Source organism: Miniopterus schreibersii (genome assembly GCF_964146895.1).
Source record: "Miniopterus schreibersii genome assembly, chromosome: 12".
Taxonomy (NCBI): Eukaryota; Metazoa; Chordata; class Mammalia; order Chiroptera; family Miniopteridae; genus Miniopterus; species Miniopterus schreibersii.
The window spans coordinates 35,324,707-35,348,911 of NC_138112.1; the positions used below are offsets into that span (position 1 = coordinate 35,324,707).

At 43.5% G+C, this 24,205-nt stretch overlaps 1 protein-coding gene across 2 annotated transcripts in view; it reads left to right on the top strand.

The window, feature by feature from the left end:
- The window catches only part of P4HA3 (prolyl 4-hydroxylase subunit alpha 3), a gene marked incomplete at its 5' end in the record, with an annotated part of 31,803 nt that extends 9,693 nt beyond the window's left edge, over positions 1 to 22,110 (top strand). For both annotated transcript variants that reach the window (XM_081154438.1, XM_081154439.1), the window contains 10 exons: positions 1,113 to 1,262; positions 7,066 to 7,117; positions 9,142 to 9,305; positions 9,548 to 9,724; positions 14,684 to 14,748; positions 16,747 to 16,906; positions 17,840 to 17,902; positions 18,740 to 18,808; positions 20,132 to 20,228; positions 21,018 to 22,110. In XM_081154438.1, the coding sequence (XP_081010564.1) occupies positions 1,113 to 1,262; positions 7,066 to 7,117; positions 9,142 to 9,305; positions 9,548 to 9,724; positions 14,684 to 14,748; positions 16,747 to 16,906; positions 17,840 to 17,902; positions 18,740 to 18,808; positions 20,132 to 20,228; positions 21,018 to 21,088 (1,068 nt within the window). In that variant the 3' untranslated portion in view covers positions 21,089 to 22,110. The remainder of the gene's footprint in view (positions 1 to 1,112; positions 1,263 to 7,065; positions 7,118 to 9,141; positions 9,306 to 9,547; positions 9,725 to 14,683; positions 14,749 to 16,746; positions 16,907 to 17,839; positions 17,903 to 18,739; positions 18,809 to 20,131; positions 20,229 to 21,017) is intronic.
- Between the last annotated feature and the right edge of the window lie 2,095 nt (positions 22,111 to 24,205).

Below are 24,205 nucleotides of genomic sequence, written 5' to 3' on the forward strand. Positions count from 1 at the left end.
CTCAACCCTGTCACAAATAAGAAACTCGAGGACCAGAGAGATAACATAGCAGGTAAAGGGCAGACCTGGGATAGGAATTGACTTATATTTAGCCTACAGAGTCATGGCATCTCTATGTTCTGCCATCTTCCTGCCTGTCTGGAAATTAGACCTGAATCTGATCATTTTGTAAGAGTCCTTCCAACTCTGCAACTTTATAATTTCATGCCTTCTCTGACATAAATTTCCAGGAAATTCCACCAGCAGTTCTGGTATTCTAGTTAGCTGTAAGCTATTAGGAGACAGGTGCTATGTCTAGTACATGTTGCCATATTCCAACATTTAATCTAGGACAATCCTCCTGAGCTCTTATAGCATTCCCAGGTGTACCTTCACTATAGTGTCTAATGCATTGTGTCACAATTATTGGTTTATCATGTGCCCCTCGATTTAAGATCTTTAAGGGCAGGGGCCACCAGGTACATTGTAAACACTCAGTAAATATTGAGTAAGTAAATGAATGAATTAGTCCATTCCTCACACTGCTACCAGCAATATCTTCCTAAAAACATGACTTTCATGACTCTCATTAGCTTAGCCCATGCTGCCTTTTTAAGTTCATTTCCTGTTTCTCTTCACCTTACACCACAGCAAATGTACTCCTTGAACACATTCTTGCTTTTGGCTTGTTTCAACCATCCCCTCATCTGAAAATGCCCTTTCTTCCGATCTTGGCTTATTGAAATCCTTTCCTTTCTTCAAGGACATCCCATCTCAGATGGCACTTCTTTCATGAAACCTTCTGAGATTCCCAAGCCTCCTCCTTTTTCTGTGTCTCCCCAGCATATTACATATATTTCCTTTGAGAGTTCATGCCATTCTGCCTAGTATTATAGTTAACTTGAGTTCATATCTGTCTTCTCCCCAGATTATAAATTCCTTAAATGCAAGAACTCTTCTCTATACCTAGTACAATGCCTTGTATATAATAGGCGCTTAATAAATTGAATTTAAATGAATTTGAGATGAAAAGTTGCCTTCTTGGGTTCCAAAGGCCTCCACTCTTTGTATGTCATTTCCTTCCCTCTGCCTGTGGGCTAAGGTTTTAATGATAGTATTTATGTTCCCTACAGGTGGCCTATGACATGGGGGATTACTACCATGCCATTCCGTGGCTGGAGGAGGCCGTCAGTCTCTTCCGAGGATCTTATGGAGACTGGAATACAGAGGATGAGGCAAGTCTAGAGGATGCCTTGGATCACTTGGCCTTTGCCTATTTCCAGGTAGGAGAGTAAATGAGACTCATTAGTTTCATCACAATAAATGTAATGCTTTATATCTGCTTTACAATTTTCTAAGCATTTTCATGTTTCTTAACTTATTTCATCTTCCCAACAGGACCAAATGTGAGTCAAGCAGGGCAGTTGTTTTATTATTTCCATATTTCACATGTGAGTAAACTAAATCTCCCAAAAATTCCTAACTTGTCACAAAGTTCAAAGAGCCGGGATGAGACCCCAAGTCTGTCTGACTCTTAGTTCAGTGCTGTTTCCAGTGCACTGAATACTTTAACCCGTAGCAGTAACAGCTGCATCAACAAATGCTTAATGGGTTCATGGTCAATGTAGATCACTCTTTTGCACTTTCAACAACTCATAACTCTTCACAGATATTATGCCATGATATTGCGAATGTCCAAGGAAGAAGTTTGATTGCTACCGTCTTCCATCTGCATTGGAGTCCAACTGTAACATGACTAGTGTCCAGGTGTAGAGCTGGCCTCATTGGTCCATAGTACCAGCTCAATGCCACCTCCAGATGTTTTTCCTTGACACTGTTGATCTGAGACCTGTTGTGCCTCATGTGGAAGCTCATTTCCCTAAATATGGGAGCTGCCATCTTTTGGTATAGCTAACCCCATTTCCCAACAGACTTGTACATTCTTCAAGAATAGGCTAAAAAAGTCACTGCAGAGCCAATTCCTTAGAGTTTCCAAAGCTAATAAACCAGTTCTGCTCCCTACATTTCTTTTTCTTTCCCCCTTTTGCTGAGAAAAGGGGAGAGTTTGTGGGTGGTCCAATCCCACGAGTTGCTCCCAAAAGGTATCTGCTCTCAGTACAGCAAATGGTCTTGTTCCTCTCCTGGAAGTTTCTGGTAAGTGGGTCTTTGTTATAAAACTTTCCAGGGTACCTCTGCTAACTTCCCTGCTCAATTGCTACATATTAAAACTGAAATAGAATCACTGTGATGCAACAAAGGGCAGGAAGTAATTGAATTTTAATAGAGGAAGAAAATGGAGAGAGACTCGGAGAAGATAAACTAAAGCAGTTTACCCTGAAAGATAGGGTTTTAAATCGATGCCTGGTACTTAGTTTTGTTCCCCCCTCCCGCCCCCCTGCCCCCCCCCATCCCCCCCGTGATGACTTAGATTTCCCCTCTACTCACTGCTAAAATCTCCCTTTGCACAATCGTGCTTTGTCTGGTAAATTTTATTCATCTTGCAAGGCATAGCTCAAATGTCACCTATTTTGTAAAGTCTTCCTTAGTTCTCCTGAGACTCCACAGACTCTCCTTCTTTGTGCTCTTACAGCTCAATTTTTTTATGCAACAGTAATAGAACACATAAGGCATTGTCTTATAGACACTTTATGTTCCCCTTTTTACCCCCAGTAAATTCGAGATAAGTGTCTTTCCATAGACCTTTCGTTATCATATGAAGTTATATAGGGTGTGTGTATGTAATTTATACACACACACATGTGCAGTGGTACCTCGGTTTTCAAATGTCTCCTTTGACGAACATTTTGGTTTACGAAGGCCACAAACCTGGAAGTAAATGCTTCGGTTTTCGAACACGCCTTGGAAGATGAACACGCCACCCGGCTTCCGCTGAGGGCAAGATCCTGAGGCGTAGCTGTCAGCTGTTGATCCCTCAGTTTTTGAACATTTCAGAACTCGAACAGTCTTCCAGAACGGGTTACATTCAAAAACCGAGGTACCACTGTATATATACATATATATATATACCATGAAAAAATTATATAATTGTATTCTATATAATTATACATAATATTTTTTCATGATATATTTTAGTAAAACAATACTTCAGTAACTGCTAATAATGAGAGACAATAGAGTATAGTAGTTAAGCCATAGGCTCTGAAATCAGACAGAACTGGGTTCAAATTCTGTTAAAACTTGGACAACTGTAATACTTTCAACAATAAAGATAAATTTAAAAAACAAAAAAAACTTAGGCAACTTACTCCCTGGACCTCAGTTTTCTTATCTTTAAAGTGGGAATGATAATCATGCTGTAGGGGAGGAAAAATAATTTTCCTTCTAACCATCTGAGTTACTGGCTGAGATTTCCCTATAATAAAAGACAGATTAACAAGAGGAAAAATAAACAGAAGTTTACTAATATGTATACCTAATGTATATATGAAAGATACCTGGAGAAAAATGAGTAACGCTCTGAGGTAACCTAAGTTACCATCTTAAATATCATCTTCAGCTTATAGCAAGTAATAGTATAATAACTAGGTATGGTGCCAGATGGGGACTAGACTTATTGGGGTGATCACTTTGTGAGTTATATAAATATCTCATCACTATGTTGTACACCTGAAATTAATATAATATTGTATGTCAACTGTAATTGATAAATGAAAATAGAATTTTAAACAATACCATATTCAGCTAAAGACAAAGAAAGAAAGATGTGGGGAGAGACCAGTTATGGGAGGTTACCCAGAAAAGCATGGTAAACAAGGGTAAACAAGGGTTAAGCAGATTTTTAAAAAATATATACCTTTATTGATAGTTATGCGGATTTTAATGGATAAGATTCCCTTGTGATTTAGTCACCCTTCTCTTCATGGTCCAGAGAGGGAGAAACTTACAAATGGAGATTCCCTTACAAAAGGGTAACATCTACTCTGGTTTTCAGAACTTCTGTGTCTGCTCTTTCTCAAAATAATTAGCTTAGAATAATCCTTATGCCAAAGAGACATATTTTAGGATGGCATATTCTACTACCATTCAATGCTCACCTCAAAGAGTTGTTATGAAAATGTAGCTCATACATGTAAAGCCCTAACACGATTCATGACACATATGCACTCAATACATGGAAGCAGTTATGATTACATTACTCACTACAAGTGTATGGTCTCTTTTTTCATTTAACATTATTTAGTATACACATTTCCAAAGAAATTTAACTGAAACATCAAAAGTAACTCTAACATTGTTCTTGATAAAATATAACTTCATCACGTAAAAAAAAACCCTGTATTTTAAAAATATGTAAAATTATAGTATAGTTCTCATCATCTCAAAAGAGTTTCAAAAATTACAACCCTTAGTTAACATCTGACATTATAAGATGTCAGCAGATTACTTAACTATCCCTCTGTTAAGTGTAAAACAGAATAATTCATGATATTAAACAATTAGAAAAAACCTGTATGTCCAACAGTAATGGAATGGCTAGGTCATCTGTGATGTCGTCTCTCCATGAAATAAAATGCAGCCATTAAAAATGCTGTTTCTTGCCTGGCCAGTGTGGCTCAGTGGTTGAGTGTCGACCCATGAACCAGGTGGTCACGGTTTGATTCCAGTTCAGGCATAGGCCCGGGTTGCCCTGGTGTGGGGTGTGCAGGAGGCAGCCGATGAATGACTCTCTCTCATCCCTTTCCCTTCCTCTCTCTGAAATAAATAAAAACATATTTAAAAAATAAATAAATGAAATAAATGCTGTGTCTCTTGCACACCCATGTTCATAGCAGCACTATTCACAACAGCCAAGAGGTGGAAGCAGCCCATGTGTCCATCAAAGGATGAATGGACAAGCAAAATGTGGTATATACATGCAATGGAATATAATTCAGCCTTAAAAAAGAAGGAAATCTGACACATGTCACAACATAGGTGAACCTTAATGACATTATGCTAAATAAAACAAGCCAGTCACAAAAAGACAAAAACTGTATGATTCCACTTGTATGAGGTATGTAGAGAGTCAGTTTCATAGAGACAAAGTAGAATGGTGATTACCAGGGGCTGAGGGGAAGAGGAAATTGGGAGTTGTTTAATGGATACAGACTTTCAGTTTTGCAAAATGAAAAAATTCTGCTATTGGTTGCACAACAATGTGGATATATTTAATACTGCAGAACTATACACTTAGAGATGGTTAAGGTAGTAAATTTATTTTATGTGGTATTTTTACCACAATTAAAAATAATAATTTTAAAATGCTATCTCTGAAGACTATTTTTGTAATGATATATAAAAATACATTCTTGATAGCCATGTTGAGTGAAACAATCAGGATATGAAAATGTGTAAGAAATACGATTATAACTATGTAAAGACTATGTTATCCAGAGTGCTCGGAGTGCCTCGGTTTCAGTGGAATGTTTTTTTATTTCTCATGTGTTTTATGATGTGCTTAATATTGCTTTTATCACTAAAAACAAAAATTTTAATACACAAAAATAAAATGACCAGAAGGAAATAGACTTCTATCAATTCATCAATAGAGCAGGATGGCAGCCCACCTACACCTGGTTCTGTTCCCCAGGTTTGTCTGGAAAGTCCTGTTTACTTTTGACCATGTGTAGCCCAAGGTTGAAAGGCTACAGGGAAAGTTCATTACTATCTAATGGGAATGTTTCAGACTGAGTTCTTCTTTTGCCTCCCTCCTGTTGGCAGGAAAAAGGCACCAGGTGTTAGACTGGTGGAGTTAGACCGGACCTTGGTTCAGCAACCTCGGTACTTGAGTTGTGGCTAAGAAAGAATTCAGAGCCAAGACTCAAATACAAACAAAAGTTTATTTAGAAAGTCACAGAGGTAGGAAAAGTGAGCTAGCTGAGCATGGGCTCAGGAAACAAGTTATAGAGGCAGAAGAAGGGCCCTTGGAGCTTAGGAGAAAGAGAAAAGCAAGGAACCCGTGCCTGGGAGAAGGAGGTAGGGAAAGGCTCGGGTATGCTCCATAGAAAGAGCCTCACTGAGTCCTTCGTCCTAAGGGTTTTAAGGCTGGGAATTTTAGGGGTGGTCTCAGGGCAGGATCTCAATAGAATATTCATCAGCTTTCCAGGTGTATCCTTTCAGGGTTGTGGTCTCCATTGATTGGCCATTGACAGGGCAAGGGGGTCATTAGTCAGTGCAGCTGGTCCTGATGACAGCTATGGCATTGATTGTCTGGTTTTGCTGCTTTTCTGAATCTGGGGGTGAAAGACAACTGAGGCCTAGATGTTATCCCTGGAAGTTAATCCTTAAAGGAGTGGTCATGCAAGGGCCCACTTGGGACACGAATGAGGCCACTCTCTGGACCCTTGTTTTTCCTCCAAGGGGGTCTACCTCATGACTAGTGACATGCCAGGGAAGGAAAGGTCAGGGAAGGGTCCAAGCCTCATGACCAGAGATATGAAGGTCAGGGGGTTTGAACCATGTGACCAGCGATATGCTAGGGGAGGGAAGATTATCCTGGGGGCCAGGTCCGTGTTTCCATAGTTTTGCCTGTTGCAAGCCACCTGGGGCTTTCCACCCTGGTGATCTCCTGAACCTGGCCCAACATCCTTGCTCTGCTCATACCTAACTGCCTTCCACACTCCCACTAACTTTGTAGACTCTAGCAACTATTGAGCCTGAAAAAGAAGTTGTATTTTTACTAAGGCTTGTATAGTTTCATATTAAGTTTAATAATGAAATATACCCAAATAACACCTCCCTGCAGCTACATGGTTTTGCATGCTTTAGGATTTGAGGACGTTTTAAGAAAGTTTATTTTCATTTATTTTTCATTCTTCCCCGGTAAGTGTAGTAATAAGTCATTTGTAAGTGAGGAGCTGAGGAGACCTGATTTATACCAGGGCTGCAGTCCTGAATTAGGACGGAGACTCTCCTCATTTCTAGTATGCTGCTCATTTCAGTGAGTCTTATTATCTACTTGTAGTAAGAATATTTTGTAATACTTTTGAAAATCCATTGATTGATTTGGTCAGAGAAGATCTCAGTGCAGTTAACTCCTTTTTCTCCCTTTTCTCTTTTTCTTTCTCTCTCTTTTTTTTTTAATAGGCGGGAAATGTTTCCTGTGCCCTCAGCCTCTCCCGAGAGTTTCTTCTCTACAGTACGTAATGATAAAAGATAAGTCACAGGTCTGAGTTACTGGGAAATCCCTGCTGCTCTTGGCCTTTAATCTCTGCAAATGGAATACAGCTCTCTATTTTTATTTTCCTAATTTCAGAATCCAAGTCACATTTATAATTTTGGATTAAATCTTACATACTGATTGATACATTGCTGGGGGTTGGGGGGGGATTTTTAAGTTAGTTGGAAAATGCTAAGAAGATAGTAACCTGTGCCTTTCCTCCTCCAGCCCCAGACAGTATATATTAATGTTGCTTCAATGGAGAACAAGTTCTGGATTGGGAGCCAGTTTCTTCAGGGCCATGTAAAGACCCAGGTTTGAGAAGTAGACCTGGGAACAGTTGCATCAATGGGAGCTGTGTGTGCAAGGAGATTGACTCAGCAGGATTATTCACCACAACTACTTACAAAGAGATATCAGTCTGCCCCTTTAGAGCGGGGCTCACTTTGCTATGCAGGCATCCTGCCAGTTAGTACAGAATTCAGCTTCAACCCTCACCAGAGTTGAACAAGAAGGAGACTTGCTAGCTTAGCTCTCTGCTTGGATATTTTTGTTTAAAATTTTGGTAATAGATGGCTTCCCAGATTTTCCTTCAATAAGATACTTAGATGCTAAAGTAAAATACATAATCACTATAATGTTTTAATATTTATAAGATATTTTATGTAGGACTTTAAACTGTGTTTATCACTTTTTAATGATTCCATTTAGTAACGTTATTCCATTCTGATAATTTGGCAAACTGTAGGATAAAGAAGTAGCTGTATCGTCTGGAAACACATGGGCAATTAGTGGTGCAGGCAAAATGAGAACCCCACATCCCTTTATTTCTTTCTGCTCAATTAAAATCTCTGCCTCTCCCAGAGAACCCAAGTTATGCACTATTATAGGTGGATAAGAAGGACACAGCAAATTGAGATTCCCAGTCCCATTTCTGGCTTTGCAGTATTTTCATTGGTGTTTTGGGTTCATCACTTCCATTCTTCAAAATTTTGTTTCTCCTTTTGCAGAAAAAAAAAAAAAAATGGTAATTTCTGTCCCCTCCTTCCCTCCTTTGCCAAACCTGGGTCTTTAGATGTCCCTGAAAAAAGTGGCTCCCAATCCAGAACCTGTTCCCCACTGAAGCAATATTAACATATAACTGTTTGGGGCTGGAGGAGAAATGTGGAGGTGATGGTTAGAAATACATTGAGCTCCACTGAGAAAGATGTTTTGGAAGCATGAGAGCAATTCATTACCTTCTTCTGAGAAGCACTGAGAATCCTACACAGAGGCTAGCAGGTCAGGAATAGCTGCCAACCCACAGGGCATCTTGCAGCCAAAGTGGGCACAGATCAGACACAAGACCCTGCAGGAACCCAGGCTAGAACCAGAGCTTTGTCCCATACTGCTCTGCTGTGTCTAGGCAGTTGGAATTTTGGAGGATCTGAAAGAGTTGGGAATTATTGAGTTTCCAGTTCTCCAGGAGGAAAAGGCTGAGTCTCTGCTATAGGCTTTGGCTCTCTCAACTTCTCTTCCATAGCACATATTTCATTGTAGCTAGTTATTTAATGTCTCTTTTCTCTGTTAGATTGTAAACTCTAGGAGGTTAGCCTCTAGCACAGTACCTGGTACATAGTAGACGTTCACTGAAGATTTACTGAACAGATGAGTAAATGAATGAATGAAAGAATAAAGCTTATCCCTTGTGCATAAAACTAACGATCACACAAGCCTAGAGCTGCCATCCCGATGATCCCTTGGTCTAAGAGTGTTAAGTCCCACTTTCCTTTCCAAAGTCCTTTGCACCTTCAGATCTTATCAAGCCCAATTCAATCTTTGTAAAATACCAGGTACTCTTCTGGGAGTGAGGGCCTTACATTCTCCTGTGCATGGACACAGGGGTTATCCAAGGTGTCGAGTTGCTGCTCGTGTGTGACTGTGAAGCTGTAGGAAACCTTGGCAGTACTCCCTGGGCCCACTGTTTCTTAATCTGTATTATTCCCTGCGCTGATTTCTCCCAGGCCCAGATAACAAGAGGATGGCCAGGAATGTCTTGAAATATGAAAAGCTCTTGGCAGAGAGCCCCAACCAGGCAGTAGCGGAGGCTGTAATCCAGAGACCCAATGTGCCCCACCTGCAGACCAGAGACGCCTATGAGGGGTTATGTCAAACCCTAGGTTCCCAGGTAGGATTTTTCAGGGAAACAGAAAAGGGGAACCTGCTTGGATAGAGAGAGGGTAGAATTGGGACAATATGAGAGAAAAGGCTATAAAAATGCAGTAAAAAAATAAATAAAGCTCACTTGGACGGCATCAGTGACCACATTCTGAATCTCCCACATTCCACTTTTTAATGCTGTAGTTCCCATAAATTAGTGCCAGCTCCCAGACTCTTTCCTCTTATGCTGATTCTAGTCGTTCCTTCCAGCCCACTCACTACCAGATCCCCAGCCTCTACTGCTCCTACGAGACCAACTCCAGTCCCTACCTGCTGCTCCAGCCTGTCCGGAAGGAGGTCATCCACCTGGAGCCCTATGTTGTCCTCTACCATGACTTTGTCAGTGACTTGGAGGCTCAGAAAATTAGAGGTCTCGCAGAACCATGGGTGAGTATCCACAGTGCCTGCCAAGAGCTGCCTTTTGTCTTCACACACCCAGAGCTCAGGCATGTGAGAGTGTGCAGCCTGAACAGCTAGACATTTCATCAGTCCAGGAGTCTGAAATGACAACCATTCCATAAAACTAACCGATGGTGAAAAAACACAGTAGTGATTGCCTCTGAAGGGAGGGGATTGGCTGGGAAAAGGTACAAGGGATTTTCTGGGGTGTTGAAATGGGCTCTCAATATCTTCTTAAGGATATGGAGTACACAGCTGTGGTCATTTGTCAAAGCTCGCCAAATGGTATACTTGAGTTCTGTGCATATAATTGTATATCAGTTGAACCTAAAAAAAAGAAGATATCCTTCCCAAAATATCCATTATTTTGTGTGATTGGTGGAAGGGGGGAAAAAAAGAGGTGGAATGACAGGAGCAAGAGAGATATCCTGGCCCAGATTTACAGAATTACAGAGTGGATAGATTATTTTGTCCAGCTTTATTATTTTGTTAAAAGGGAAACTGAGGCCCAGAGAGGGGAAGGGACTTGATTAAGGTCACACATGTAGCTAGAGCAGGACAGGAACGTAGAGATGCATTGATTGTCACTCTGCCAGTCCACCTCCCTGTATCAATTCACTCAGGCTAATTTCCATTCGGTAACAAGCACACCCGAAATCTCTGGGACAGCAATACCAGTCTGCTGCTTTCTCCCGTTACATGCTAGTTGTGGGCTGATTACAGCCCTGCCCCAGCTGTCTTCACTCTGGACCCAGCCCGACTGAGCAGCCTCTGTTTGGGACACAGCCAGTCTCATGGGAGAGGAAACAGACAGAGGTGGCAAACTGCTAGCTGGCTCTTAAAGCTTCTGCTTGGACGTGTCAGACATTACTTCTGTTCACATTTCGTTGGTTAAAGCAGTGTGTGCGGCCACCACTGCCGTTGAGAGGGAAAGAATATAGAACTCTCCCACAGGGAAGACACTGCAAGTCGCTAGTCGCTGTGCCAAGCTTGACATCGATATAGAGGGGACATTTCATTATCCCCCAGGAAGTGTGGCAAATATTTAGAAAAATAATACAGTGGAGTCTACCTCACCACCACAACATGTTGCCTTTTTACAAATGGCACCTGAAGACTGTCTCAGAATTGCAGCAGCCCGTCAGTCCATCAGGAGAGCAGAGCCTGCTGTGTGCCAGACACGATACTGGGTGCTGGGCTTCCATGGAGAGATTAAGCATGGGTCCTCTCCCTTTAGGAACGTCCTGCATGATGGGGAAATAGATATTTACAAAACACTGTGCTGTGTGCTTCAGAGAGGTGTCTGCAGGCAGTTGTTATGGAAGCATAAGAATGTGAACCTTCTTGCCCCAGCCAGTTTGGCTTAGCAGTTAGGAAGTCGGCCCTCGGACCGAAGGGTCCCCAGGTTTGATTCTGGCCAAGGGCATGTACCTTGGTTGCAGGTTCGATCCCAGGCCCCAGTTGGGGCGTATGCAGGAGGCAACCAATCCATGTGTGTCTCTCACATCAGTATTTCTCTCTCTCTTTCCCTCCCACTCTCTCTGAAAAGCAATGGGGAAAATATCCTCGGGTGGGGATTAAAAAAAACACACGAAAGAAAGTGAACCTTCCTCTGAGGGAAAGGCAGTTGGGTGAGGGGTAGCTGAGGGGAGAGGAAGAAACAGAGAAGGCTTCCCTGTGGACATGAAATTCATCCCAGTGACAAGGCGGCAAAGTGTATTCCAGGAAGACAAAGCAGTCTCTGTGAGGACCTGAGATGCAGTGTGTTCAGGAAATGGGGGAGCTCCGTGGCTGATGTGTGCAGGGATGGGGCGGGTAGAAGGTGAGGCTGCACGCTGAGGCACCTTTAGAAGCGCTGTCAAGACCGCGCTGGGGGATTTGGATTTTATCCCAGAGGCAGGGAAGAGCTGTCAGACATGAGAGTAGCAAGGTTGGTCTTTAGATTGTAAGGATTCTGACAGCAGACATAGACTGGAGGGGAGAAGCAGCAATAATCATTCCACCTAAAAGCCAATCCAGTGAAGTACAGAATCTTTGCAGAGAAGGTTTTTGAGATGATTGAGCTCCAGTGGGTAGCTGAACGATGTCTTTTCAATAGCTTCGGCTTCTCTGCGAGCCAGCTGGAGCAGTTGGCCAGCAGCTACTTTTTCCTGAGAACAATTCTGTTGCCTTGGTAACAGGACTGGCGGTTCACTGGGAGATATTCACTTAATCCCTCATGGCCAGGTCATCTGTTTGGCATGCACAGACCTTGCCATACTCCCTTCCCAGAAACGTCTTGCTGGGGTGGCTCATCCCTGTCTGATCTTTGGCTCTTCCAGGAATATGCCCTGGCTTATGTGGTGGCGGCTGCTGCATGGAAGCTAAGCACAGACACCTCAAAGGCTTGTGTTGAATTTATCTGCTTCCTAGTCACTGTCCCTTTACCAAAGAATGCTCTCTCACCATCCCCGCCCCCACCCACATCCACGTTCTCTACATACTTAAAGACTCGGTTGAACCCCACGCCTCCATTGGCCCACTAGCCCTGACCATGTGGCCCACTTTCATTGATTCTTTCAGTGGAAACATTTTTTCAGAATACTTTTTGGGGGCCACATACAATAACCTCTCCGTCTTCTGAACTGAAGGCTTTGTCACCAGTTGTTTGGTACTTTCATTTATTCTGCTATTTATGTGTCACCTGGTATCACAGACAGTTTCCTGGGTGAACATCCTGTCCCCACAACTAGACTGTAAACTAGCTGAGATCATATTTTTTCCTAGAAATGCCTAGCCTTGTATCATACCAGCTGCAACCAGAGTAATTTTTAAAAGGTTGAATCTGACCATGTCAAGCCCTTGCTTAAATTCTCTAATGGGTCACTTTTAAAAAAACATCTATTTTAGAGACAGGAAGGGAGAAAGAGAAAGAGAAAAACATTGACATGAGAGAGAAACATGGGTCAACCGCCTCCCGCATGCACCCCAACCAGGGATCAAACCTACAACTCTGGTATGTGCCCTGACTTGGAATCGAACCTACCACCTTTTGGTGTACGGGACAACGCTCCAACCAACTGAGCCATACCGGCCAGGGCACTAATGGGTCGCATTTGCTCTTGAATGATTACGAGCTCCTGGGCCTGGCTGCCACTAACCCTTCCCATAGCACGTCCCCCTTGCACTCAACACCCCAGCTGCTACACTAAACTTGCATCCTCGCGCACAGGTCATACTCTCACTAGCCTCCACGCACACTCTGCTCTCTGCCTGAAATGCTCTTGCCTTGACCTCTTTTCACCTGTATGATTTCAGCTGCTTTTTGGGCATCCTGGGGGGCCTCTCTATCCCCATAAGAATGGGCTAGGTGCTCCTTCTCAATATTTACATAGCATTCTGTACTTGCCCCTTAGGATGCCATTGCATGACTTATGTCTGGTTTCATATGTTATATTTCCAATGCCTAACACAGTGCTTTGCACAGAGAACAACTAATAAATATTTGTCCCCCAAAATGAATGACTTGTAGGTGTACAATAAATGTTAAAGGAATTAAGTGCAAAGTGGTTCCTTAATGGTGGGAGTGAGGAAGCAGAGATTCCCTAGGATTTATTTATTACTTTTTTTTTTTAGATTTATTTTTTTTAGAGAGAGAGGAAGGAAGAGGGGGAGAGAGAGAGAGATACGTTGATGTGTACGGGATGACACCCAGCCAACTGAGCCACACTGGTCAGGACTAGGGTGGTATTGTTTTTTAAACCACTGGTGTTGCCCTAAAAAACAGAAGAGAGCATTGCTTCTCTATGAATCTCTCCTCTGGCCTGTGAACAACTCCAGAGAAGATGCGGGGAGCAACTGGTGAAGGATTAGGTAGAAGCAACACCAGTCGCCTACTGATTTCCTGCATCTGGATATTGTAGGGTGATAGGAACTCCCAAGAACATGTTGTTCACATGCTGCATTTTATAGCTGGGGAAACGGATCCAAGGAAAGGAAGAGGCTTTTCCAGGGGGATCCACCTGGTTCAGGAGCAGGAACAATAGCATTACAGAAGCCCTGGGAAGGGAAAGGGTTTTTGTCTTATGCAGTCCTTTGGCCCGTGTTCTGCTCTAACTGCATGTGAAGTGCCAGGGCTGGGCCTGTAGGCACAGGACTCTCTTCATCTCCCCAGTATTGAGTAACCCCTCTCTGCCAGGCCTTCTTTGGGCCCTGGGGGTTCAGCACTGACAAAAGACCAAGTCCTTGCCCTCATGAAGCTGACATTCTGATGACAGATGCCAAAAATAAACAGTATTTCTCTTTCTATCCCTGGTACAGTGCTTTTACAATTAGAAGCCACTTTATTTAAAAATAATGTAAATTTTATGTCCAGTCATTCAGCTAAATTAATGACTTCAAACCTGTTTGATTCTACCCCCCCCCCCCCCCCCCCGCCAGTCAAGGCAGTTGTAGCAAACAGATTTGGATTCTCTGTAAGGAAGGGCTTTTGTTAGACTATAAGAAATAGGCTGCCTCTGAGGGTAGAAAGTTTCCTGTTGTTGGAGGTGTTCATTTAACTCAACACTAAGCGCTTACCATTGGGCAGGCTCCGTTCCAGACACTGGGATACAAAGAGGGATGAGAAGCGGCCCCTTTACTCACAGAACTTACAGCCTTGCAGATGCAATAGGGATTCAAGTATCACTTTGTTTCAATTCAACAGACTTTTATTGTTTACTGTCTACCAGACTCGATGCTAAAGATTATTTTCAACTCTAAGATTTTTGGTCACGTCCTATTTTTTATTTTCAAGATCAATAGCAATCACTAAATTAGTAGCATGTGCAAAATATCCTTTAATTTGGGAGGAACTGGAGATTGTTATGTTTATGCCTAGAGAGGAGAGGGGCACATCTATGGAAATGCCAGAGCTCTTCCTTCCCGTATCATAACCACTTGGACTTTCTCTTATTTTCTTGCCATCAGCTGCAGAGATCTGTGGTGGCATCAGGTGAAAAGCAGCTACCAGTGGAGTACCGCATTAGCAAAAGGTAAGAGGGGGCTTCCTTGTCAAGAGCTCTGGTCATACCTGTCGCCTGCCCTCCGGCCAGTGGCATAGCAGACGAGGGCCAGCAGCAGACCTTCAGGTGCCATCAGAGATGCCACCGGAGAACCTGCAGTTCATGTTTATATCTGCACATTCTTGTTAAGTGGGAGAAATTTCCATTCCTCTCACCCAAAGACCTTTCACAGGTTGTTAAATGATCCGAGGACTTAACTAGGAGGCCATTAGGGAAACACTTGAGAAAGCTCCCATGCCCTAACCAAAAAAAATAAACACGTAGTTGTTCTAACCAGGGTTGCTTTTTTCAGAAAATACAGTCCCATTTGTAATTTGACTTTCCAGGATTCCATTCCCACCTCCTGGCTCATATTTGAAGCATGACTTGCCAGCATTCAGGCAGGAAGGATGCCTAGAATCTCTGGACATGAAGGCTTCTGTAGAGGGGCAATTCAGCTGTCAGAGCCCAGCTGGGTCCCCTCCCTCCACTCCTGTCCCCCTCCCCACTGCAGCAATTTATTTGCACTGTAAGAACAGGACTGATGATACAGCAAGAGGAGGGTCCCCATCACAGTCCTGGAAGATGAGATGGCATATCCTTGGGGAGAGGCCAGAACTCAGGCTGGGTGGGTAGTTTTTGGTGTCTGGGAAGTGAGGTGAGTGATGAAAGCTTTAATCCAGGGTCATCTGACTTAACTTATTTGGTCTGGTCCATTGAGGGATCTTTTATATTAGGAGTTATCCTCTAAGCTTTGGAAGATACATATGATCTCAGCTTCATTGCTTTTCTAACCTTTCTGACATTCTAGTGTCAAAGAGAAAATTAACCTTTTAGGGCAGTAGGTGTTCTCTTTACTTTTCAGGTAAAGAAACTGAGACACTCATTACTTCTCTTCCTTCCCATCACTCTGCCCCCCTTTCAATTTTAGTTCTGTCCTCATAGCTTCACTGTAACTGGTCTTTCAAAGGTCACCACTGGCTTTGCTTGGGAAGCACTTCCTCACTTTCCTGGGACCTACGTTCTGATCCCAAATCCTTGACTTTTTCAGAACCTCAACAAGACATTCAGGAAAAGAGACTGAACTTTGCTCTTTGGTCTTCGACTTATCATGGCTTGTGGTGGAGTGGAGCAGAAGAGCAGAGATTTTTCTGTTTTACTACAATCACTCACAGCTTACAAATCATTTTCATATGCATCGACTCTCCCAGTCTTCTTAAGTCTGTGAAGTAGATATGAGCATCCCCATTGTATAGATGAGTACAGTGAGCCTTAGAGAGGTTAAAAGTTAAGTGCCTGAATAAGATCATACAGAGGATCAGGGACTGCTCCTACTACTTTGAATCCAAAGCTTTTCCCATTGCCCACAGCTGTTGACATGTCTCTAAAACATAGCAGGGTGTTTTTTTAAAATCCTCCCCCAAGGATATTTTTCCATTGATTTTTTTAGGGGAGTGGAAGGGAGGGAAGAAGGAGAGAGAGAGAGAGAGAGAAACATCGATGTGAGAGAGACATAGATTGATTGCCTCCCGCACGAGGGTTGGAGCCTGCAACCAAGGTATGTGCCCTTGATCAGGAATCGAACCCACAGCCCTCCGGTCCAATGGCCAACGCTCTAACCAATGAGCCAAACTGGCCAGGGCTAAAATGGCAGTTTTAAAGACAGGGTTTTTTGTCTTTTTCCTCTTTGCATCCCAGTGCTTTGAGCCGTCACTCTTCACAGCACCTAGCACAAGGCCTGGCATTCAGTGAGCGTTGGAGGATGTTTGTTGCATGAATGAATGTGTGAGTGTTGAGATGGAGCATGACATGGCCTGGGCAGACTTAGCATGAGGAGTGAGTAGGAAATTAGGCATCCGTGTCTATCTTCCTGTACTCCCTTTCTTCCTTCCTCTGGCAGTTGACATCTTTCATTCATTCATTCATTCACAGATATTTAATCATTTCTGGCATCAGATCCTTAATGCTCCAATCTATGATTTGCTTTAGTGCCTGGCTGAAGGACACTGTTGACCCAATGCTGGTGACCCTTGACCATCGCATTGCGGCCCTCACAGGCCTTGATGTCCAGTCTCCCTACGCAGAGTATCTCCAGGTGGTGAACTATGGAATCGGAGGGCACTATGAGCCTCACTTTGACCATGCTACGGTAACTATGCGCTCAGTGACCAATCTCCCAGGGTGGGGAACCCGAGTGTTACTTATTTCTCTGAGGCAGAGCTCTTATAGGACTCCCATGGACTTCTAAGTGAAGTCTCAGAATAAAGGTTCTTGTTCCAGGAAGATCTGAAAGCCTTGGTTTCAAGCTGTTTTCTGATGACTCATTTTCTTATGTGCCACCATCCCCTTCTCCATAAGTTGCTAGTGGGGGGAAGAATGTGGCCTGTCACAGTTTTCTATCTTGCTTCACTCAGGGACTTCCCAGGGAAGATTGTCCTTCCTCCAGTGGTTTTCTTTATCTGTATATTTTTATGACTCTATCATATGAAATTTCTAGGCAAAACTAAAGAGACAGAAAGTAGATCAGTGGTTGTCCGATATTGAGGGTGGGAGTAAGGATTGACTGCAAACAGGCAACTTCTCTTTCAGTTGATGTAAGTGTTCTAAAGTTGGGTCGGTGGGATGGTTGCACAACTGTTAAAAATGTACTAAAACTCATTGAACGGTACACTTACACTGGGTGAATTTTATCATGTGTAAATTATATTTCAGACTGTTCTATGACAAAAAAGGGTGTGTCTCTTCAACAAATAATTGGGAACTCTAGTCTTATGACTTGGTATTACTACAAAATAATTATCTATAATGTTTTATATATTTCTTTATTTCACCAAGACCCTAACGTGCAATTAACCCCTCATACAGTACTTTCACTACTGGCAAGGAATTCTGTTATATGAGTGTCTAACAAATTAGTAATAAAAAAGTATATTGAGTACCGAAAAGCACAGATGGGCACAAATTCGACTAAGTGTAGCTCAAGACTATATCCCACCTGTGACACCCCCATTTTTCTCCTCTCTGTATTATGGTGGAATCTGGTGCCAACTACATAAAATAATATGTTTTATTTTTGTCTCAGTCACCAAGCAGCCCACTGTACAGAATGAAGTCTGGGAACCGAGTGGCAACATTTATGATTTATGTGAGTCTTGCTCTGAACCAGGGCTTCTTACTTAATGACTATTTATGTCTCTCTCTTATTTTATGGTTTTCAAAGCAATTTCAGATGTTGATTTTATCTGCTACTCACAGCTGAGAAGTCTCCAGGATTTTTGTGAATTTCAGACATTTTTTGTTAAGCACTATAGGAGATACAAAGAAGTACAAAGCAAGACAAAAATCTTCATATTAAAAAAACACATCCATAACTCTAGAATATACCGGTGGTGAAATGCCTTAGCTGTTACCTAGAGAGGAACTGAGTGACCTGGGAAAAATGCAGTCCGTAGTTTCTATGATGCCCAACTTTCAAAACTAATCATTGTAGTCTAAACAATGTTTGTGAGCCACAGGCCATGATCCATAGTGGGCTATGAAATACATTTAAGAATTCTGAACTAGAATAGAGTAAAATTAAATGAAAAATAACAGAGGGATCTTATGTAGTAAGAATGTGTTATGAAACATGTATTTTATTTCAGGGTGTGTGTGTGTCTTGGTTGTGATATAAACTATGTTTCTTCCTGAGGATCTCAAAGTCTGAATCTACTTATTGTAGCCCTGGATCAGGATGTTAGCTGGAAGGGTAAAAAAAGGGAAAATTCCTAAATGTTGTCCTCTTGTGGTCCTGCAGGCAGACACCGAGGCCATTGAGCAGGATCCCTTCTTAAATTGGATGATTATCTTTCAATAAGTATTCCTCTGGGTTGAAATAGGAGAACACAGGAGGGAATCTATGCAGAAATGACATCAGAGGTCAAGCAGGGCCGAGTAGGGCAGTCAGGCTATTTCAACTCTGGCTCTTCCTCTGGTGTTTTAGCTGAGCTCGGTGGAAGCTGGAGGAGCTACAGCCTTCATCTATGCCAACTTCAGTGTGCCTGTGGTCAAGGTGAGTGGGGGTCTGGTCCCAACAGATGGTTGTAAGGTAAAGAACTAACTTTCTAGCTTTCATGCTGTTTGTGCTCACAAGCTTATTCCTGGGAGGGCGTGGTGTGGTGGTGGTAAGAAGAGGTCTTTCCCTGATTCCCAGAATCAAAGATAATCCCTCAATCTTCTCGATGACCCCATGTTATTGTGCCTCTATTTTTATTTTATTTACACTTATATTACAAGTAGATGATTACATGCCTGCCTTCCCTATTACAATAGAACATAAAATAGAACTGTTTTTATCAACCTTCAGATCCTCCTGCAACTGGTCCCCAAACACTGAGGGCTGGAGGCACTGAGGGTACTGAGGAAAACAGTCCTTGTCCTCCAGGAGCTCAGAGAGGGTAACAGACAGTAACAAGGTAGGGCAAGAGACCTGTGAAATCATGAGGCACAGAGAAGGGCCATGTGGCAAGGTTTGTTTAATGAATGAATATTTCCCACCAATTTCAGATCAATCAATCAATCAGGGATGGCAGCCCTTATTGAATTCAAGAATGAAATGAGGAAAAATAAATGCGATCATGCCCATGAAGCACTTTCCACAGTGCCCGGCACACCCCAAGCATTCATTAAGTAAATGCAGGTCCCTATGAATACTCAGGATTGGCCAAAGTTAAAGTAAGTCTATAGGAAGTTTAGAGGGGGAAAAGCTGGGTATGGAGGAAGAACATGTACGACTTGGAGTCAAAACACTGGGGTTTGAGTCTTGACCGTGGTGGTCCTTCTTAGTTGCATTATCTGAAGCCCCTAAGCCTCAACTTCCTTGCTGGCAAATTGGGGAGTGCGATGATGCTGGCTTCCTGGGGATGTTACTAGTGAGTGCCTAAGGAAGGGTAAGCATCTAGATTAATTAAGTTCTTAGTTGTATGGGGAATGTTTATTCCACCTTGTGGGTTTTTGTAGAGTACATCTCAGTGATTCAGTGACATCCTGTGCTCACCTTTCTCCTAGCACTTGTCACACTGTCCTGTCCCAGTCTGCTTTTATATCGGTCTGTCCTAAAAGACTGTGAGCTCCTGAGAGCAGAATTGGACATGATTTGTCTCTGCATCCTCAAGGCCTGGAGCAGGTTAGGCCCTCAATAAATGACGAATGCATGAATGAATGAGTAGAAAGCAACTTACACCACTTTGTGTCATTTTTATGTGAGCCGTGCCCCCAGTCTGCGCAGCTTTCTAGTAATGGCATGCATGCATTCGTTCTCAGTCATGTGCTTCCCAAGAAAGGAGATTCTGGGTTGAACTGCCCTCTCCCTGGGCTGGGGCCCTTTTGTTTTCAGAATGCTGCACTGTTTTGGTGGAACCTGCATAGGAGCGGCGAAGGGGATGATGACACACTTCATGCTGGCTGTCCTGTCCTGGTGGGAGATAAGTGGGGTAAGGCCTGCCTTTCTGAGTGTGAGAATGGGGTGAGGGGCTCATAGTAGAGTGAAACAGGGGCAGACGGAACATAGCATAGCCCTCTCATACCAAAAGCTTCATCATGGTGCCACATTATAGTGAATTGATCAGACTCCCAGGTAGTTTCCCCCAACAAACTGGCAGCCCAGAAAGGGCAGGGATCCTGTCACAGAGCAAGTGTCAGTAAAAGGTTATTGACCTGACCAGACAGGCCTGGATTCCTGAGTCCCGCTGAGGAGGCAGATGGTGCTGAGTCCCAGTCCTGTATCCCAGGGAGAGAACCATCCAGTGCCTCCCCATGAGGAGATGGAACAAGGAAGAGATAAACAAGTAGGGGACTTGTTTATGTCACCTGTGTGTCCAAGAGCACTTACCTCTGAAGACAGAAAAGTAGGAGAGTGACTCTCATGCTGAGATGGACATTTCAGGAAGGACCACCCCTTTTCTCTCATTACTCTGGAGCAGTACCATGGGGGAGGCAGGCTCTTAGGAGCTACATGAATGAAAGCGAGTGACCTTAGGTTTGAAAATTAGTCTATAGTGGACAGGATCTGTCAGGGACTTTTTCCAGAGGACAGTGTCCTCTTTGCTGTTTATCTCTGCTAGAAGCAACATCTTGTAGTCCATAGCAGGACTGGGACTAAGGTCAGGAAGTGAGTTGCTTGGGTACAGAATCTAAGGAGGCCCCCACACGACCCCGCGGTGAGCCCTGCCACTGTCCGCTCTGCTGAGCGCACCCTCTTCTGCCTCCCCAATCTTCCCCAGTGGCCAACAAGTGGATACATGAGTACGGACAGGAATTCCGTAGACGCTGCAGCTCAAGCCCTGAAGACTAACATGCTGGCAGAGAGAAGGTGATAGAGTCCTGTCGCTTTCCAGAGAAGCCAGAAGCCAAAAGCTGGGGATTGGAGAGGAGAAAGGAGAACATCCTTCTGCAAGAGGGCCTTGTCGGCACTGTCTTCCTTGCAAATAAGAGGCAGGGAAGTGGTGTTTACCAGGGAGCACCTGAGAATTCACTGAGAAACCATTCACATTGTTTCTCCTGCAAGCGTGAATGACAGTAGAATGGACAATACAAAGGATGAGGCAAGAAGGCTGGAGAGAGATGTTTCTGGAGATCAGGTACTCTCTCTTGGGAATAGGACATATCAGCAGGCTCTGGGGTTTTCAGTGGGGGCATTTGCCATTTTGAACCTTGACACCAGGGGTCCAGAAGTGCAGTGAGGACACCTGTAGGAGGGCCTGGCCCAGCTCCCACGGCTTTTTGCCCTTCAGCCCACTGACTTGTGCTGAAGACTAAGCAAGCAGTATCTCCGTATCAGGAGTGTACTTCATATGATAATTCTTTAAAACAGAAAGGAACTTTTCTTGTATGTTGATTTTTAAATACAGCCACTAAAATGTTTACAAATCATTTTTCACACAGAATATTCTTACATTATAACATTGAGTGAAAAAAGCAGAGTGTAAAATTTTATTTCTGCCATAATCTCAACTTGGCTCACCTCCCACCACTCCCCTCTCATTCCATTCGAGACACATGACATTCTTTCTATTCCTCGAAACCACCATGCCCTTCGCCCTCAACACCGTCCCCCCTTTCCAAGGCCTTTGTATTTGCTGCTCCCTCAACTCCTCTGTGGCCAAGCTCTTCTCATCATTTCACTCTTGGCTCAGTCCAGCCTTCCAGCCAGTTTCCTTCACATGAACTGATTTTTATTTTCTTTATAACACGTTTCTTGAATTGAAATTACTTGATTCATTTGTTTAATTGTGGCCAGTTGCTTTCCCTGCAGGGTGAGTGCTTTAAGACCCCACTGTATTTTGTAAATGCCTCTATTATAGCTCCCATCCCACTGAATTTCAGTATTTGTTTATTTGCCTGGCTGTTTACATTAGACTCTGGGCTCCATATTCCTCTTGGTATCCCCCAGAGGAAGGTCTGGCTTGGAATAAGTAGGCATTCAGCAAGTATTTTTGGATAAGTGAGTAAGAAGGCATCCTTTGAGCTGTGCTTTGGGGGACAGGTAGAATTTTTACAGGCAGAGTCGTAATGAGAAGCATTTCCCAGCAAAAGGACAAGATGAGCTGAGGCTGCATTGATGAGTGACTAGTATTTGAGCACTTGTGCACAGGGAACAGTCCAGGCGACTCGGCTCAGATTCCTCAACAGGGGCAGGGGTATGTGTCTTGCAAACAAAGAAGCCACACAGTTAAATAACTGCATGGTTAGACACAGTGCTGCCTCCACCCCCAACCTGCACCTCGCACTTCAGGATTGCTGCTCCCCAGAGCTCTGTGGCCCCCAAGGCCAGGGTTCTGATGTGCTGATAGCCAGCTTCCTGCAGAGCCTTGGTGAGCACCTGATCACATCCCGGTATTTCTGCCGTGTGTGCCTGGATTCTGGAAACCGTCTTTCTAAATTATTCTCATGTAGGGGAGGAAAAATAATTTCCCCCCTACCCTTCTCTGTTCTTAGCTGAGACCTCTGTAATTAGCGACAATTACAAATGTAATTGCACTGTTAGCCCCATTTGTTTTTGTTTGTTTGTTTGTTTGTTTTTTGAGGGAGAGGAGAGGAAGATTTTTGGTTTTTATTGAAGATGGTTTATGGAAGAATGAGAGAAAGCCAAGAAGAAAGAAAGTGGAACAGCCCCATTTAAAGACAGGTTCCTGCTGTTTGAGCTGGAGCGTCAGGGGCAGGAAGGGGAGGCAAATAGAAGTTTTTTAACATGTATATATCATGTATACATGGGAGACATTCAGGGAAAAGTTAGTAGCTCCCTAAGGTGTTGAGAATTCAAGCTTAAATACCATCCTAATAGGGACAGCAGAGGATGTAGGCCTCCTTAGGAAAGATGAATGGGCGCTTAGAAGCACAGGTGGGAGGGAGGCATGAGAGTTTTTGATAGTTTGTCTGGGTGCGGTGTCCACTTCTAGTCTCCTCTCCTGTGATGAGTCCATTTTTCCTGGTTGATGAAACTCCTAGGGAGAGGTTCATGACAACTGAGTTCCTTTTGGAGGACCTGTCTTTAGGAAAATAAGCAGAGTTCAGAGAAAGCCTCCCCCTGCATTTGCTGTTTTTCAAATGCGTAGAGCTCAAAATAATCAATATGCCAAAGCAGCATATGTGGCACATTCTGCTACCTTCAGTCACATACTGACAACCTGCCTCCTCCAGCTCCAGAGGAACAGGCCTGAGACAGAAAGCTGTCTACGAGCCACACTGCTCCCCTTTCTTCACAGCTGCAAGGATCAGAGCTGGGCCGTCTCAGAACTGTGGGGTGGGTCTGAGCTAATAACAGCAATGGTGAACTTCTTGAGTTTCCCATGTGACAGGCACCTTTCTAAGGGCTCACATGAGTTAATGAAACTCTAAGGGCTCTGTGAGTTAATGCTCATCCCAACCCTACAAGGTTGATCAGGTATTATCCCCATTTTACAGAAAAGAAGGCAGAGTTAGAGGGTTAGGTGACTTGCGATGACCTCACTGTTTGGCTCCAAACCTTGTGCTTTGAACCACTACTCTTGCACTAAGAGATGTCAATTTTCAAACATCTTGACCAGGTGACTGAGACCCAAGAATTGTCTGGCTGCAAATGAAACAACAGCGGCTTACTGAGCACTCCCCAGGGGCAGGCCCAGGCCCAGGCCCAGGTGTGCTGTGGGGGTGAGAGGTGCAGGATACAGTCGGCTAGTAGGGAGATGAGACAGATTCATCCCGAGTTAAATGTTAGTTAAGCACAATACGAAAATGCTGCGTGCAATAAGACCTGAATTATTGAATGCTGCAATCAAGAGCTGAAGTTGGGATAGCCTCAATTGTTTATTCACATAACATTACCAAGGTGTGAACCCCGTGCCAGGCCTTTTGGGACATCAGGAATGGAAAGGAGAATTCTACACTCACCCTGCCCAGACCCAGACCCTGCCCAGATCATCACAAGACAATG